Source organism: Zea mays, chromosome 8, assembly GCF_902167145.1.
Source record: "Zea mays cultivar B73 chromosome 8, Zm-B73-REFERENCE-NAM-5.0, whole genome shotgun sequence".
Taxonomy (NCBI): domain Eukaryota; kingdom Viridiplantae; phylum Streptophyta; class Magnoliopsida; order Poales; family Poaceae; genus Zea; species Zea mays.
In genome coordinates, this window is record NC_050103.1 from 175,839,252 (window position 1) to 175,855,620 (window position 16,369).

Here is a 16,369-nt window from a genome sequence, read left to right on the forward strand (position 1 = left end):
AGGTTCCCCGGGCACGGCAGCGACGACCTGAGGGTCACTCCCGTCCGCCACCAGCACAAGCGGCGGCCTCTGGGGAACAGACGCCTTGGTCTGGACCTCCGGGACTACTTCAGCTCCTCCGGCGGAGGGGTCAGGTGGCCTCTCGGTTCGCCCCCGCGCCTCGGGTCGGGAGCCCGACGCCCCGACTTCGGGGGCTGGCGGAGTCGGTTCGCTCGGGGGCTGGCTCGACGGCTCTTGGCCACACCCCGGGCCGAGGCTGAGGCCAAGACGGGCGGCCATGCCGTCATCATCATCATCATCGTCGTCGTCATCGTCGTCGGGCGTCTCCGGCGACGGCTCCCTCGGGAGTCCGTCCCTCTCCTGCTGGCGGCGGCGCTTCTCCAAGGCGTCCCGAGCCCGCCTCCGCTCGCGGGCTCGGGCCTTCTCCGCGTCCTTCTTTTTCTTCTTCTCCTCCGCGGCAACCCGCCGCGCTGCACGGTCCACCGCGTCCTCCGGGACCCGTGGCAGGGAGGGTTTGTGACACCCCACATCCTAAAAGGAGGGGAGAAAGGAGCCCGATCATAAGGACCCGGAGCAACCAGATATACGAAGAAGGGAGGAGCAAACGCTCACCAAAGTCACGCACCCCTGATCGGGGCGCATCCGAAGCTGGGAGTATGCGTGGGGGTCCGACTTCCCCATCGCGGCCGACACCCGCCATTGGAGGACGTCGAAAGGGAGAGGATCAGGGGACATTCGTGAGCCCTCCCAGTCGGCTTCCGGGGTCATCTCCCAGAGCGACAGCCGTCGCTCCGCCAATGGGAGCACCCTCCGACGGTGAATGGCGGTGATCACTCCCGCAGCAGTAAGTCCCCCCTCCCGCAACTCCTTCAGGGCCTGGAGAAGGGGCTCGAGATTTTTCTGCCTCTCGTGCGGGGTCCCGTGGCGCCAGGCGTCGGTGGCAGCTGTATCTACTCGCTGGGAAAATGGTGGGAGCAACTCACTGTCGTTCCGGAGGTAGAACCACCGGCGCTGCCACCCCTTGTTCGAAGACGCGAGAATGGCAGGAATGTACTGCAACGCCCGCGACTGCCTCAACAAGAGAATGCAGCCGCCGGCCCGCACCGCTGCACGGATCCTCCTCTCCCCCGTCGACAAGGCGAAAGGCTCGGCGAGGAATAAGTAAGTCCACAAATCCCAATGGGGAGCAATCCCCAAGTACCCTTCGCATAACGCTACGAAAATAGCGGCCTGCGAGATGGAGTTGGGGGAGAGGTTGTGCAACTCCACCCCGTAGTGGAATAAGATGGCCTGCATAAAGCGGCCCGTCGGCGCACCAAATCCCCGCTCATGGAAGGAGACGAAGCTCACAACATACCCCGGCGGTGGGGACGGAGCGGCTCCGCCCACGGGAGGAATCCACTCTGGCCGCTGCTTGTCGGTGAGGGGGCGGAGCAAACCTTCGCCGACCAGCTCCTCCAGATCACTCGCCGTCACCGTGGAGAAGGGCCACGGATCGCGCGGGGGGATTATGGTCACTCGGTCCGCCATCACCAAGATGGAGAAGATGGCGGCGCGGGGGGCAGGGAAGGCGGTTTCTCTCTCCTCCGACTAAAGTTTCCCGGATGGCGAAAACCTGAAGGGAAAAGAAGGGAACAGAGTGAAGAACCGTCACCGGGCCCCCTCTCAAGTATATGAAGGCCAGGGCGAAACCGTTTCCAGCGCGCCGCCTGGACCGGACGCAGGATTCGAAAAACGCGAAGCGGCACAGCCGTTCCTCGAAACGGCTTGCACACGCGTAACGGCCGCCCCGCCGACCACTCGCCCCGTCGCATTAACTCCGCGACAGGACACGCGGCGCTTCTGGCAGGAGGAGCGCGCGGCGCTTCACCTTCGCCGTAATGACCGCTTCAGAAAAGGTACGCCACGTCGTCCGATTTCGTATCCTTTTCCGTTTTCCTCTTTCTCTATCTCTTGCAACAGGGACCGGGAAAGGGGGATACCCCGAAAGGGATCCTTCTCCGCGAAGGAACCGGGCTCCGAGCCCCCCATTACTGATCAGGGGTTCGAAGGCTGGCCCCCCGAGGGTTCAACAGTCGCCTCAGATCGCGTGGGCCCGACACCCACTACTGGTCAGGGGTTCGAAGGCCAGCCCCCCGAAGGGCTCCATGGCCGCCTCAGGCTACTCGGGCTCCGCGCCCATTACTGATCAGGGGTTCGAAGGCTGGCCCCCGAAGGGTTCACAGTCGCCTCAGACACCGAGCGAGGGATGACCAGGGGTACGTTCGATACATAACCGAGGCTCGGGCTGCGCTCCCGAGGTACCCTAGGACATTTCCGAGACCAGCGGGAACGATCTTGTAACGGAATCCCATCAGAGGGAGGCATCGAGCCCTCGGACCCCGTCGCCAGGGGACCGGGTCCGGCAAATCACCCGCAGGTACTTTTGAGCGTGCCTCTGGGCCCCTAGCCGACCCCCAACGAACGGGGCACGGACGTCCACTCGGATTACCCGCTTGCAGCTCACCGGAGACACCATGTTCGGTGCCCATCGAGGGTAACATGGCGCACTCCCCCCTCCTCCTTGCGGAAAGGCGACGTAGGGGCGTATGTAAAAAGCCGAGTCTGTCCCTGATCGTCCTCTCGCCCTGTGCAGAGGCTCGGGGGCTGCTCTCGCAAAAACCGGCTCCGGCCGAATCGTTGACAGCGTCAACATACCAGCCCGAGAGCTTGGGCCCCGACCGTGCACCCGGGCTACGGCCAGTTCGCATGAGGGAACGACCAGACCAGCCGAAGCGTTAAGCGAAGTATTAAGACCTCGAAGGAGTGTAACCACTCCTCCGAGGCCTCGGGGGCTACACCCGGCGGGTGCGCTCGCGCGCACCCACCGGAACGAAATGCAACCGAGAAAGGCTGGTCCCCTTGCAAAAAAGTGCGACAAAAGCCTCCAAGCGAGTGCTAACACTCCCTTCGAGGCTCGGGGGCTACTGTCGGGGACCATAATTAGGGGTACCCTCAAGGCGCCTAATTCTCAGCTGGTAACCCCCATCAGCATAAAGCTGCAAAGGCCTAATGGGCACGATTAAGTCAGGGATCAGTCCACACGAGTGACTCGATCACGCTTCACCCGAGCCTAGCCTCGGCCAAAGGCAGCCGACCTCGAGAGACTTCCGTCTCGCCCGAGGCCCCCTTTTTATGGCGGACACATCACCGGCTCGCCCAAGGCCTTGGCTTCGCTCAGAAGCAACCTTGACTAAATCACCACACCAACTGACCAAATTGCAGGGGCATTTAACGCAAAGGTGGCCTGACACCTCTATCCTGACACGCGCCCCCGGCAGAGCCGAGGTGACCGCCGTCACTCCACCGCTCCACTGGCCCGTCTGACAGAAGGACAGCGCCGCCTGCGCCACTTCGACTGCAGTGCCACTCGACAGAGTGAGTCTGACAGGCAATCAGGCCGTGCCAAAGGCGCCACGGCGAACTCCGCTCCGCCCGACCCCAGGGCTCGGACTCGGGCTAAGACCCGGAAGACGGCGAACTCCGCTCCGCCCGACCCCAGGGCTCGGACTCGGGCTAAGACCCGGAAGACGACGAAACTCCGCCTCGCCCGACCCCAGGGCTCGGACTCCGCCCTGGCCTCGGCCGAACGACTTCCGCCTCGCCCGACCCCTTGGCTCGGGCTCGGCCACGGCAACAGAAGGCAGACTCAACCTCGGCTTCGGAGGAAACCCCACGTCGCCCTGCCTAGGGCACAGACCGCCACGTCAACAGGAGGCGCCATCATCATCCTACCCCGAATCGACTCGGGTCACGGAGAACAAGACCGGCGTCTCATCCGGCCAGCTCCGCCAGAGGGGCAATGATGGTGCTCCACAAGCTCCATGACGACGGCGGCCCCCAGCTCTCTTACGGAAGCCGGACGACGTCAGCAAGGACTCGACCGCTCCAACAGCTGTCCCTCCATCAGGCTCCGCCGCACCTCCGACAGCCACGACATCACGCCAGCAGGGTGCCCAGATCTCTCCGGCTGCCACATTGGCATGTACCTAGGGCGCTAGCTCTCCCTCCGCTAGACACGTAGCACTCTGCTACACCACCCCATTGTACACCTGGATCCTCTCCTTACGACTATAAAAGGAAGGACCAGGGCCTTCTCAGAGAAGGTTGGCCGCGCGGGATCGAGGACGGGACAGGCGCTCTCTTGGGGCCGCTCGCTTCCCTCACCCGCGTGGACGCTTGTAACCCCCCTACTGCAAGCGCACCTGACCTGGGCGCGGGACGAACACGAAGGCCGCGGGACTTCCACCTCTCTCACGCTCGGCTCCGGCCACCTCGCCTCTCCCCCCTTCGCGCTCGCCCACGCGCTCGACCCATCTGGGCTGGGGCACGCAGCACACTCACTCGTCGGCTTAGGGACCCCCCTGTCTCGAAACGCCGACAGATCTGTTCATTAATAAATGAAGGACTATCCGAGCTATCAAATTTCATTCCACTTTCCACAATCTCCCAAATGCTTGGATGGAGAGAAAATAGGTGTGTACGCATTTTGTGACTCCAAAATCCGTAGTCCTCTCCATCAAAGTGAGGAGGCTTGCCAAGTGGAATGGGGAGCAAATGAGCATTTGAGCTGTGCGGAATGCGCGAATAATCAAAAGAAAAGTTTGAGTTAACCGTCTTTTGTTTGTCGTAGTCGTCGTCCTTGTGGGAAGAAGTAGACTCGTCGCTGTCGTAGTAGACGATCTCCTTGATACGTCTTGTCTTCTTCTTCCCATCTTTACGTTTGTGGCCCGAGCCAGAGTCGTTGGATTTGTCATCTTTTGGCTCGTTGACGAAGAACTCCTTTTCCTTGTCGTTGATCACGATTCCCTTCCCCTTAGGATCCATCTCTTCGGGCGGTTAGTCCCTTTTTGAAGAGAACGGCTCCGATACCAATTGAGAGCACCTAGAGGGGGGGGGGGGTGAATAGGTGATCCTGTGAAAACTTAAACTTATAGCCACAAAAACTTGTTAAGTGTTAGCACAATTATTGCCAAGTGGCTAGAAAGGAGTCTCAACAAAACACAATACCACAAGAGATCAATCACAGAGATGACACAGTGGTTTATCCCGTGGTTCGGCCAAGACCAACGCTTGCCTACTCCACGTTGTGGCGTCCCAACGGACGAGGGTTGCAATCAACCCCTCTCAAGCGGTCCAAAGACCCACTTGAATACCACGGTGTTTTGCTTGCTTTTTCTCAATCCCGTTTGCGAGGAATCTCCACAACTTGGAGCCTCTCGCCCTTACAATTGAAGTTCACAAAGAAACACAGAGCAAGGGGGAATGAGCAACGCACACAAGACTTCAAAAGATCAGAGCAACAACACGCACACAAGTCGCAACAAGAGCTCGCAACACGACTCAAAGAGTTCACAACTCCACAAGAGCTCTATATGCTATCACAATGAAACGAATGCGCGAGATCGATGTCTTGGTGCTTAGGAATATTGTAGGAATGCTTGGTGTCTCCCTCCATGCGCCTAGGGGTCCCTTTTATAGCCCCAAGGCAGCTAGGAGCCGTTGAGAACAAATCTGGAAGGCCATCTTTGCCTTCTGTCGTCGGGCGCACCGGACAGTCCGGTGCACACCGGACACTGTCCGGTGCCCGATTTCCTTCCTTAAACAGCGCAGTCGACCGTTGCAGATGCGGGAGCCGTTGGCGCACCGGACATGTCCGGTGCACACCGGACAGTCCGGTGCCCCCTTCCGACCGTTGGCTCGGCCACGTGTCCCGCGCAGATCGCGCGGCCGACCGTTGGCCCGGCCGACCGTTGGCTCACCGGACAGTCCGGTGCACACCGGACAATCCGGTGAATTTTAGTCGTACGCCGTTAGCAAATTCCCGAGAGCGACCTCTTCGGCTGAGGCAGCCTGGCGCACCGGACACTGTCCGGTGCACCACCGGACAGTCCGGTGCCCCAGACCGAAACAGCCTCTTGGCTGTACACAGCCAACTCTCTTCTTTTCTTCTTCTTCCTGTTTCTAATACTTAGACAAGTATATTAGTACACAAAACCAATGTACTAAGACTTAGAAACATACCTTTGCTCTAGATTTGCACTTTGTTCATCCATGGGCATTGATTCACATTTAAGCACTTGTGTTGACACTCAATCACCAAAATACTTAGAAATGGCCCAAGGGCACATTTCCCTTTCAACACTGTCCGGTGCACACTGGATAGTCCGGTGTGTCCAACTGACCGTTGGCGCGGGCCATGCGTCGCCCGCTGATTGCGCTACCGACCGTTGGTCGCGGGTGTCGTTGGCTCACCGTACAGTCCGGTGCACACCAGACAGTCCGGTGAATTTTAGCCGATGTGCCTTCGCTTTTTTCCGAGAGCGAAGAGTTCATCGTCGGGCCAGCCTGGGCACCGGACATTGTCCGGTGCACCACCGAACAGTCCGGTACACCACCGAACAGTCTGGTGCACCACAGGCTGATGCTGATTTGGCTGAACTTAGCCAAAACTTCTCCTGTCCGATTCCAGTTTTCTTGGCTATATTCCTGGTACTTAGAGAGATGTGTTAGTATCCAAAAACAATTTACTAAGTCTAGAGACATACCTTGATTCTTGATTTTGCACTTCTCAACCACTTAGCACATATTAACTAAAACCATGTGTTGGGCCTCTAATCACCAAAACACTTATAGAAATGGTCCAAGGGCACATTTCCCTTTTAAGAACAATTTTACTATGGCGTGACAAATAGGGCGATACATGCAAATCAGGAAATTTTCCTGAGCTTTGGTCGTTTGCCTCCAACAAAGACATCACTGTAAATCAAGCAAGAACAACTGATATACACGAAATGTTTCACACTCCTTTGTCAGTGGAAGCCTTCCAACAACTCCATCACCTTCAAGACTCGATTGCAAATCTCTCACATGAGGACCAGAAGGATAGATGGCTCTGCACTGGCAACTCAAGCCTTTATTTATCCAGAAGGCATATGTACATATGGATGGTGAAGAATAGACCCACTCAATATACTCCTAGATATGGAAAACAAAATGCCAACCAAAACACAAGTTTTTTCTGGATGCTGCTAAAAGACAGGCTAAACACTAGATCCTTCCTTAGACGTCGATCGATGCCTCTGGATTCTTACACATGTGAAAACTGCATACTGCAACAAGAAGAAACGATACTCCACCTCTTTGTGAGATGCAACTTTGCTAGAAGATGCTGGCCCATGATAGGTACCACCCCGCCAGCACAGTGGATCTGGTACATACATTATTGCGGATTAGAGCAAGACTGAAAGTGCCATGGAGAATGGAAATTATCATAACCATGTCTTGGTGCATATGAAAATGTAGGAATAACAGGATATTCAACGAGGTACCACCCACGGTGGAAGCCTTCAGAGAGATGTTCAAGTCTGAAATGAGATACACTTGTCACCGGGTTAAGCCCGGGATATGAGACAAAACTAGGAGCTGAATACAACATTTTGTGACATAGTTGCTCGTTTTCACCTTTTTTGGTAGCACAACGTGATAATGAAGTTACATGTTTTTATGACAAAAAAATGATGTGATATGATGTCCAATCGGCTCCCTCAACCGTTGGATTGTGCTTGTCCATGGGCGACTGTGCATCTTCGACATGAGTTTCTACAAAATAGGTAAATGCTATCCCGCTGCTTTCGGTTGCATTACTACACGTGTAGCTTTTCGTCTATACTCATACCTATATATAACCTACTAGTTTACATTTTACAAAATTCACCCAACCAAATCACCCACACATCAATAGCTTTGTCCAAAAGTATGTTTGGTTGTGGAAGAGCCGACGATAGCCACGTCCTCCGAGGTCCACTCTCGTCCGTCCGATTTCGACAAATAGCTATGACGGTATTAGGATGCTCTTGTTCTAACCCTTGATCATGAACCAAACAACATTCTCTAAGGTATCATCACATCCCGTTCTGTCCCGTTATTACAACCAAACACACCCTAAATCCGCCAATCAAACTACGCTCACACATAACACATCATTAAAACCAACAGTTTAGATAGCTTGATAATCCTCATCTCTTTTACTTACTCAAATCTAATAATTAGTATTATCAAGATCATCATTCCACTCTTATCCCTCACACGCACAATAACCTTCTGCGACCTCGCCACCCACTTGCGCTGTCACCCCCATCGGCCTCTCCCCTACCCGAACCCATTGTTACTATGGGTAATATTTGCTAGTGTTGTGTAAGAGGTCGGATGACTCAAATCACTCGACGGTACTTTATACAATTATTTTCTCTGTCCTAAAATATAATTCGCTTTAGATAAATTATACATTTTTTGAGTAACATATGAATGTCTATATTTATTATCATTTGAATGAATGTAGATGAAAAAATGTGAGACTAAAAAGAACTATATTTTGGGATGGAGGGATTAATTGTTATGGCTTTGCGCACCATATATGGTTTATACATCCAAAATTCAATTACTGAAGCTTGATCTGACTGCACAGACACATTCCACTGGACACTGGTGCGATAAGATTTTTCTTCTGTCGTTGTTTCAGGGATGACCCCGCCACCTTTCAGCGCACAGCGCCCTGCACTAGCAGCATCAGATTGCAGAAGAATACACGGCAAGCCTCCCCTCCCCTCCAATATATGCGCATGCGCATCCCTCCGCCCTCTCAAACTCCCCTCAAAGCCCAAACCGCAGTTGGCGCAAAGTCCCAAGGCTTTTCCCACGTCCAAAGGGCAAAGGCCATGTTCCGTCGATCCTCCCCCTCCCCCTCCTACAGCGACGCTCTCATGCACAACCACGCCGCGAGCTTCTCCGCGCCGCTGCCCGTCACCGTCCCGCCCCCTCGCGGCGCCGCGGCCGGCGGGTACCTCGACGGTAATGTCGGCGCCTTCTCGTCGCCTCCGTCGTCGTACTACAACTACAACAACATCCAGAGGAGCGTCAGCTCGCACTCGCTCCCGATGCGCCTTCAGCCGGGCGACGTGTCCCTCGGCGGCCGTGGCTTGTACTCGCCGTCTTCGCCGTCCGCGCACCAGCTGACGCCGACGCTGCCGCCGCTCTCGTCTTCCCCGTCCTCCTCCTCCGGCGAACTCTTCGAGTTCACCTCGCCGTGCCCCGTCCGCCGCGTATTCAGCACCGGCGATCTCCAGGTACTGCGTCGTGCATCTCAACAGTTCAGAGCTGCGTCCGATACTCCGATCCACGGCAACAAATAAAAAAGAAACCTGAAACTCTGCTGGTGTGCTGTGCTGGCAATGAGAACAGGGGATGAACGGGTCGTCGCCGCCGCGCCCGGTGCTGTCGGCCGACGCCTGCGGCCACGAGGGTGGCGGGACGTTCTCTCAGAAGGTCGTCCGGTACAGCGCCGTGGAGAGGAAAGAGCGGATCGAGCGCTACCGTGTGAAACGGCACCAGAGAAACTTCAACAAGAAGATCACTGTAATAAGCCATCGCAGCATCTCCCTCCCTTCCCCTGCGAATGACCGATTTGCTCTGTCGCGCTCTGCTCTGCTCTCTCTCTCTCTCTCTCTCTCTCTCTCTCTCTCTCTGTGCGTGCGTGTGTGTGTGTGTGTCTCCAAGCATCCATTCGTGCCAGCTAACGTTCGACCACAACGCGCTGGTCCTCGCATGCAGTACGCCTGCAGAAAGACGCTGGCGGACAGCCGCCCGCGGGTGAAGGGCCGCTTCGCGAGGAACGGCGAGGCCGAAGCCGATGCCGACGACCGCGAGACGTCCGATAACAGCTACGAGTACGGCCGCAGCCACAACGAGCTCGGCAACGGCAGCGCCTACAGCACCACGGGGAGCTGCTACGATGGCGACAACGGCGAGTGGTGGTGGCGGGCGCCCGGTGCCTCCGCCGCGGGGGACGACGATGCTCAGCGGCAGGTCCGCTTCGACGACGACGACGACGAGCTCTGGGCGACCCTCGGCGACATGATGTCGATGCACCTGGTCTCGTAGTAGGCTGCGATCGCCTGCACGCTTTAGGCTACAGGCCAGTCACCGGTCACCAGCCGAGTAGCGCGGCAGGGCCCAGGGGCGATGGGACGAACGCGACGCGACGTGGCGTTGGTGTCCGGTGCACGCGCGAGCACTCCACTCGATCGGCGGGGGATGTTTTGCGCCCTAGCTCTACAAGTCGTCGTAGTTTCCGTCGTTGTGCGTGTCTGCTGGCGCTGCACTTATTTTTAAGACTTGGAAAATGGCGCGTATCACATGATCCGTCAGTGACAGGACATGACATGTCATGTCACGGCAGTTTGCTCACCCGTGGGGGCTGCGACTTCTCCCGGTGTCGCGGGAGATGGATGGCATTGGCAGGCAGGTGGCACTGCGACTGCGATTGCGATGCAATCCAGTCAAAGCCTCAAAGGGGCCGGGCGGGCGGGGCCGGGGGTGGACATCACTGTCGCGGCGTCGCGAACGCGGGCGAGGCGTCCGTGATGCGCAACCAACCATCCCGCTCCCGCCGGGCTTTTGGAGGGGGTTCAGCTTCTTCAAGTCACTTCAATGGCCGTCTCGGGGATGTTCCACCACACGTGATCGGCAGCTAACTCCAGTTTAGTCGCCGCGGCCCGGGATTGCGAATTGTCAGCAGCTGTTCGGTTTTGCGTCGTGTCACTTGTCAGCATCTGCATATGTTTTGGATTGGTTCAGTAAGTTGCGCATTAACGTTGTGCCATACAACTTGCATGCTTGAGCATGGCACCCCCAGATTCTGGCATTTTTTATTATTAATTCCTATGTCCCTATATAGTAGTATGACAATCAAGAAATTCGCCTCAGATTTTCCAGTCAAGATAAGCTGAAATGGTGAGATCGAGTTATCACAATCCGTTGCGAGAGCTGAAAAAATGCAATTAATCTCTACTACTAGTCTACTACTAGTACTAGTAGCAGTACCACCACCTTTTGACGACCACACCACCCCGAAGGCATCGCCAAAAAAAAAAAAAATCGTCAGGGAATAACTTAAAGCAGCTGCCAATTGCGCCTCTAGATGTGGCATGCAAGACAAAGAAATGCAAAAGGGACAATTCAGGCAGGGGCGACAAGGGCAGGCACCCAGCGCCAAGGGGAGCCAGCGAAACAATCCAGTTCCGATTCCAATCCTCGCCGATATCTGGAGCGTATTTTTCTCGAGCGTGGTCTAGGGAATCGTCGTCCATGCAATGCAGGCTGCAGCTATCCAAGAGCTAGAAGAATGGAACCAAAAAAAAAGAAACTTTTGGACGATCGCAACGGGCACGATCTCATCCATCCAGTACACTAAAGACGAGTCAAACGAGAATAAACCGCAAGCGTGTTTCTGCGTCTCACAATGCTTAGAGTTCAGAAGAGCGACGGGGAAGCCTCTCCATGCAAAACAAGATGCAGGATACAGATTAAAGAGGCCAATTATGTTGATGGTTCTTGCACTCAGCGGAAGGCTACTTTTGCATTCGTTCCTTACTGTCAGTAAATCCAAACACTTGGCGCAGTTAAAGAAACATGTCTACTTTTGCATGTGTGACAGTGGGGTTCCTGTGATCAGTTGCTTCGATAATTACATCGTGAGAGTGACTGCTGCTGCGTCTTTGTTGCACGTGCAAGGTCTGTGGACTGTCTCCCTAGTCCCTACTGCTATAATTCACCTACTTGCCTCTTCTCTAGCACAAGATAGATATTCTGAAACTCTAGCACATCACATGAAGGCCATTAAAGGCCAGTTTCCTTTCGGCTGGCTAGTAAGTTCCCGAGGGCGTACCAAGAGAACCCTATGATTAAGGGCGCACTAGCTGTAGTTTTCCCACTTGGTCACTCTGCTCGATCAGTGTTTTTAGATGAAGCAGCGGACTGGCGCACTCGCTGCTGTCTCTTTGGAATTTTGCTTTAGCCAATTGTTGAATTTTTTATGGGCTTGGCCCATTTATTGAATAAACTCTATGGTGTGTAATGGTGGAGAATACCAATAGTACCACATTGGAAGTCCAAGGGTCTTTTGCCTTGACTTATATGGTGGGATTTATTCCACTTAACTTGAGAAGTCAAGAAATGGACAAGGGCGTGCCACGCGCGCGCGCGCCCCGCCGCCGGCCGGGCCAGGCGTGGCGTGGCGTGGCGTGGCGTGGCGTGGCGAGGCGAGGCGAGCGGGCGTGGTGTGGTTGTGTTAATTTTTAGCACTCACTAACCGCGTACGTCAGCCGAGTGACCCTGTCTCTTCGTCAGCCAGCCGAGTGACCTTTCTCCTTCAGCTGGCCGACTTATGGCGTGACTCGGCGAGTGCTGGCCGACTCATGGCATGACTCGGCGAGAGCTGACCGACCCTTGGCGTGACTCGGCGACCTTTCTCCTTCAGCTTCCCTCTGCGTGACTCGGCGAGTGCTGGCCGACTCTTGGCATGACTCGGCGAGAGCTGACCGACCCTTGGCGTGACTCGGCGACCTTTCTCCTTCAGCTTCCCTCTGCGAGAGGATAAATATAGGAGCACCCCTGTCACTCGGTACAGGCGAACACACCACTTTCAGAATCACAGTCCAGCCGCCGAGTGAGGGTATTTCCATCTCGTGACTCTGCGCGCACAGAGAAGCGAGAGGGCAGGTGCCTCCGAAGCCGGTGCCGTTCGAGACCTTGCACGGGGGATCGGCAATTAGGTTTTTGGGGAGCGTCTACGCGACTGCCCAAAACATCTGCGACATGACAAAGGAAGTTGGACAAGGATCTGGATCAGAGCGCATGGGAGGGTATGATCAGTTTATTTCCTTACTGTTTTGCGTTCTACAGATTATATATGTTTTATATATGCATTTGTACTGTTTCATGTATAGCAAAGAGTTTATCTCATCTGTTCTGTTACCTTATAATGTGTTATATCTGTTTGTTTTAATTTTACAATCATACTGTTTATGTTTCTATTTGTTTATTTTCAATTGTTCAGTCAGTTTATATGTTTATCGTATTTATATGATCTATATGATTCATATGCTTTGTGTTCTCATGATCCATATTGTTATGGATATGTTTGAGATTACGATTTCTATGGTTAATTATCTTTTATATGTCATCATCATAATATTAATTTATGGAATTAAAATGATACGGAAAATGCCTATAATTCTAACAATCCAAAAACCTAATGTTAGGCATTTTTCTGTCAGAGGTTTTGCTGCTGTGCTAAAGCCTGATCCTTTTGATGGTAAAAACTTCTTGATATGGAAAGCTAAGATGGAATTGTGGCTAACTGCAATGTCTTGTTTTCATGCCGTTGAGGGCAAGCCTGCCAACTTACCTCCTGAGGATGAGGCTAAGTTTAAGGCTGAAGACAACCTCTTTCGAGGAGCAGTAATTAGCGCACTGGATACAAAATTCCAGAAAAGCTATATCATCCTTCCCACAGGGAAAGAGCTGTGGGATGCTCTTGTTGGAAAGTTTGGAGTTACTGACGCTGGTAGCGAGCTGTACCTCATAGAGCAGCTGTATGACTACAAGATGGTTGAGAACCGATCTGTAGTGGAACAGGCTCATGAATTTCAGGCACTAGCTAAGGAACTCGAACTTTTTCCTTGTCCTTTGCCTGACAAGTTTGTGGCTGGCGGTATAATCGCCAAGTTGCCACCTTCTTGAAAGGACTTTGCTACCTCTCTCAAACATAAGAGACAAGAGTTCAATGTGGAGGAGCTCATTGGTACTCTTGATGTTGAGGAAAGAGCTAGATCAAAGGACAATGGAAAAGGTGTGGAGACCTCTACTGCTAATGTGGTGTAGAAGAGAAACTTCCGCAAGTTTAACAAGAAGAAAAACCAGAACAAACCAGAGAACACGAATAAACCTGTTCAAACAGCACAGTTTAAAAGGAAGAACAACAATAACAAGGGAAAGGGAGGTTGCTTTGTCTGTGGCAGTGATCAACATTGGGCTAGAGAGTGCCCTGATCGCAAGTTCACTCAGGACAAGAAATCAGCTAATGTTGTAACCACTGAAACTGAAGATGGAACATCTGGGTATGGTAATTCTTTACCATTTGTTCTCTCAGTTTGTAATTCACCTGAGTGGTGGATGGACAGTGGTGCAAATATTCATGTGTGTGCTGATGCCTCTATGTTCTCCTCCTACCAGGTCGGGAGGTCTAGCGCCTTGTTAATGGGAAATGGGTCGCGTGCTCATGTTCTTGGTGTTGGTACGGTCATTCTGAAGTTTACTTCGGGAAAGACGGTGCCATTGAAGAGCGTGCAGCATGTGCCCTCTATCAAGAAGAATCTCGTTAGCGCGTCTATGCTATGTCGAGATGGATACAAAGTTGTTCTTGAGTCTAATAAATGTGTTGTGTCTAAACATGGTATTTTTGTTGGTAAAGGATATGACTGCGGAGGCTTGTTCCGCTTATCACTGCATGATGTGTGTAATAAACTCGTGAATTCTGTTCATTTTTCTGATGAGTCGGATTTATGGCATTCACGTTTTTGTCATGCAAGCTTTGGCTGTCTTATGCGGTTAGCAAATATAAATTTAATTCCTAAATTTAATTTGGTCAAAAAGTCTAAGTGCCATGTGTGTGTTGAATCAAAACAACCCCGCAAGCCTCACAAGGCTGCTGAGGCGAGGAGTTTGGCACCTCTAGAACTTGTTCATTCTGATCTGTGCGAGATGAATGGAATTTTGACCAAAGGTGGTAAAAGATACTTTCTCACTTTTATAGATGACTCCACTAGATTTTGCTATGTGTATCTCTTAAAAACAAAAGATGAAGCGTTCAATTATTTTAAGGCCTATAAAGCTGAAGTTGAGAACCAACTTGAGAGGAAAATAAAACGGTTAAGGTCTGATCGAGGTGGAGAATATTTCTCTAATGTGTTCGATGAGTTCTGCGTGGAACATGGTATTATTCATGAGAGGACACCGCCATTCTCACCACAATCCAATGGGATTGCTGAAAGGAAAAACCGCACTCTAACAGATTTGGTGAATGCCATGTTGAGTACAGCGGGATTATCCAAGGCATGGTGGGGTGAGGCGATTTTGACAGCATGTCATGTCCTGAATAGAGTTCCAACAAAGAACAAAGAGATCACACCATTTGAGGAATGGGAAAAGAGAAGAGTAAATCTCTCGTATTTGCGCACTTGGGGTTGCTTGGCTAAAGTGAATGTGCCAATCAACAAAAAGCGTAAACTTGGGCCTAAAACTGTTGACTGTATATTCCTTGGGTACTCTTTTCACAGCACTGGGTATAGGTTCTTAATTATAAAATCTGATGTGCCAGATATGTATGTTGATACTATCATGGAATCAAGAGACGCAACATTTTTTGAGAATGAGTTTCCCATGAAGAATACACCTAGTGATACAAGTCATGAGACTATAATTCCCCATGAGCACGAACTGTCGATTCCTATAGATCATGCTGAGGATTCTCACGAGCACATCCCTGAGGAGGATGACACTATAGTCACTCGAAAGAGCAAGAGACAGAGGGTTGCAAAATCCTTTGGTAATGACTTTATAGTGTACCTTGTGGAAGACACACCAACTACCATTAGTGAGGCATATTCCTCTCCTGATGCTGACTTATGGAAGGAAGCAGTAAGGAGTGAGATGGAATCTATTATGTCTAATGGAACTTGGGAGGTCGTTGACCGTCCTTATGGTTGTCAACCTATAGGTTGCAAATGGATCTTCAAGAAAAAGCTTAGGCCTGATGGTACAATTGAGAGGTACAAGGCAAGACTTGTGGCCAAAGGATATACCCAAAAGGAGGGTGAAGATTTCTTTATACCTACTCACCAGTGGCTCGATTGACTACAATTCGCACATTAATAGCTGTGGCAGCCTCTTATGGTCTTATCATTCATCAGATGGATGTTAAGACAGCTTTCCTAAATGGAGAGTTGGATGAGGAGATCTATATGGATCAGCCAGAAGGGTTCATTGCGGATGGTCAAGAGAACAAGGTGTGCAGGTTGATAAAATCATTGTATGGCCTAAAACAAGCACCTAAGCAATGGCATGAAAAGTTTGATAATACTCTTACAGCAGCTGGCTTTGTTGTAAATGAATCTGACACGTGTGTATACTATCGGTATGGTGGGGGTGAGTCTGTTATGCTGTGCCTTTATGTTGATGACATTTTGATCTTTGGATCAAATCTCAATGTGATTGAGGAAGTTAAAAATCTTCTATCGAGCAATTTCGAGATGAAAGATTTGGGAGAAGCTGATGTCATTCTAAACATCAAGCTTGTTAGAGAAGCTGATGGTGGGGTAACTTTGTTACAATCCCATTATGTGGAAAAGGTATTGAGTCGCTTTGGTTTTAGTGACTGTGATCCTGCTCCAACACCTTATGATCCTAGTGTGCTATTGAGAAAGAATCAGAG

At 52.3% G+C, this 16,369-nt stretch overlaps 1 protein-coding gene across 2 annotated transcripts; it reads left to right on the forward strand.

Annotated features, from left to right (window-relative positions):
- The first annotated feature begins 8,615 nt into the window (after positions 1-8,615).
- Positions 8,616-10,284, forward strand: LOC100281853 (uncharacterized). Of its 2 annotated transcripts, XM_008656718.3 has the most exons (3): positions 8,616-9,164; positions 9,280-9,453; positions 9,649-10,284. In XM_008656718.3, exons 1-3 carry the CDS (start codon positions 8,655-8,657, stop codon positions 9,976-9,978), a joined length of 1,014 nt encoding a protein of 337 aa, XP_008654940.2. In that variant the 5' UTR covers positions 8,616-8,654; the 3' UTR covers positions 9,979-10,284. The 2 variants fall into 2 exon arrangements, with proteins under 2 accessions (XP_008654940.2, XP_020397714.1); XM_020542125.1 differs by having other exon boundaries at positions 8,692-9,164; positions 9,280-10,284.
- Positions 10,285-16,369: the final 6,085 nt, after the last annotated feature.

Excerpts from the sequence above, each read along its gene's own strand:
- LOC100281853 (XM_020542125.1), top strand. The coding sequence starts at position 8,757 with ATGTTCCGTCGATCCTCCCCCTCCCCCTCCTACAGCGACGCTCTCATG. Across the intron at positions 9,165-9,279 it reads TCAGCACCGGCGATCTCCAG|GGGATGAACGGGTCGTCGCC; the intron begins GTACTGCGTCGT and ends CAATGAGAACAG.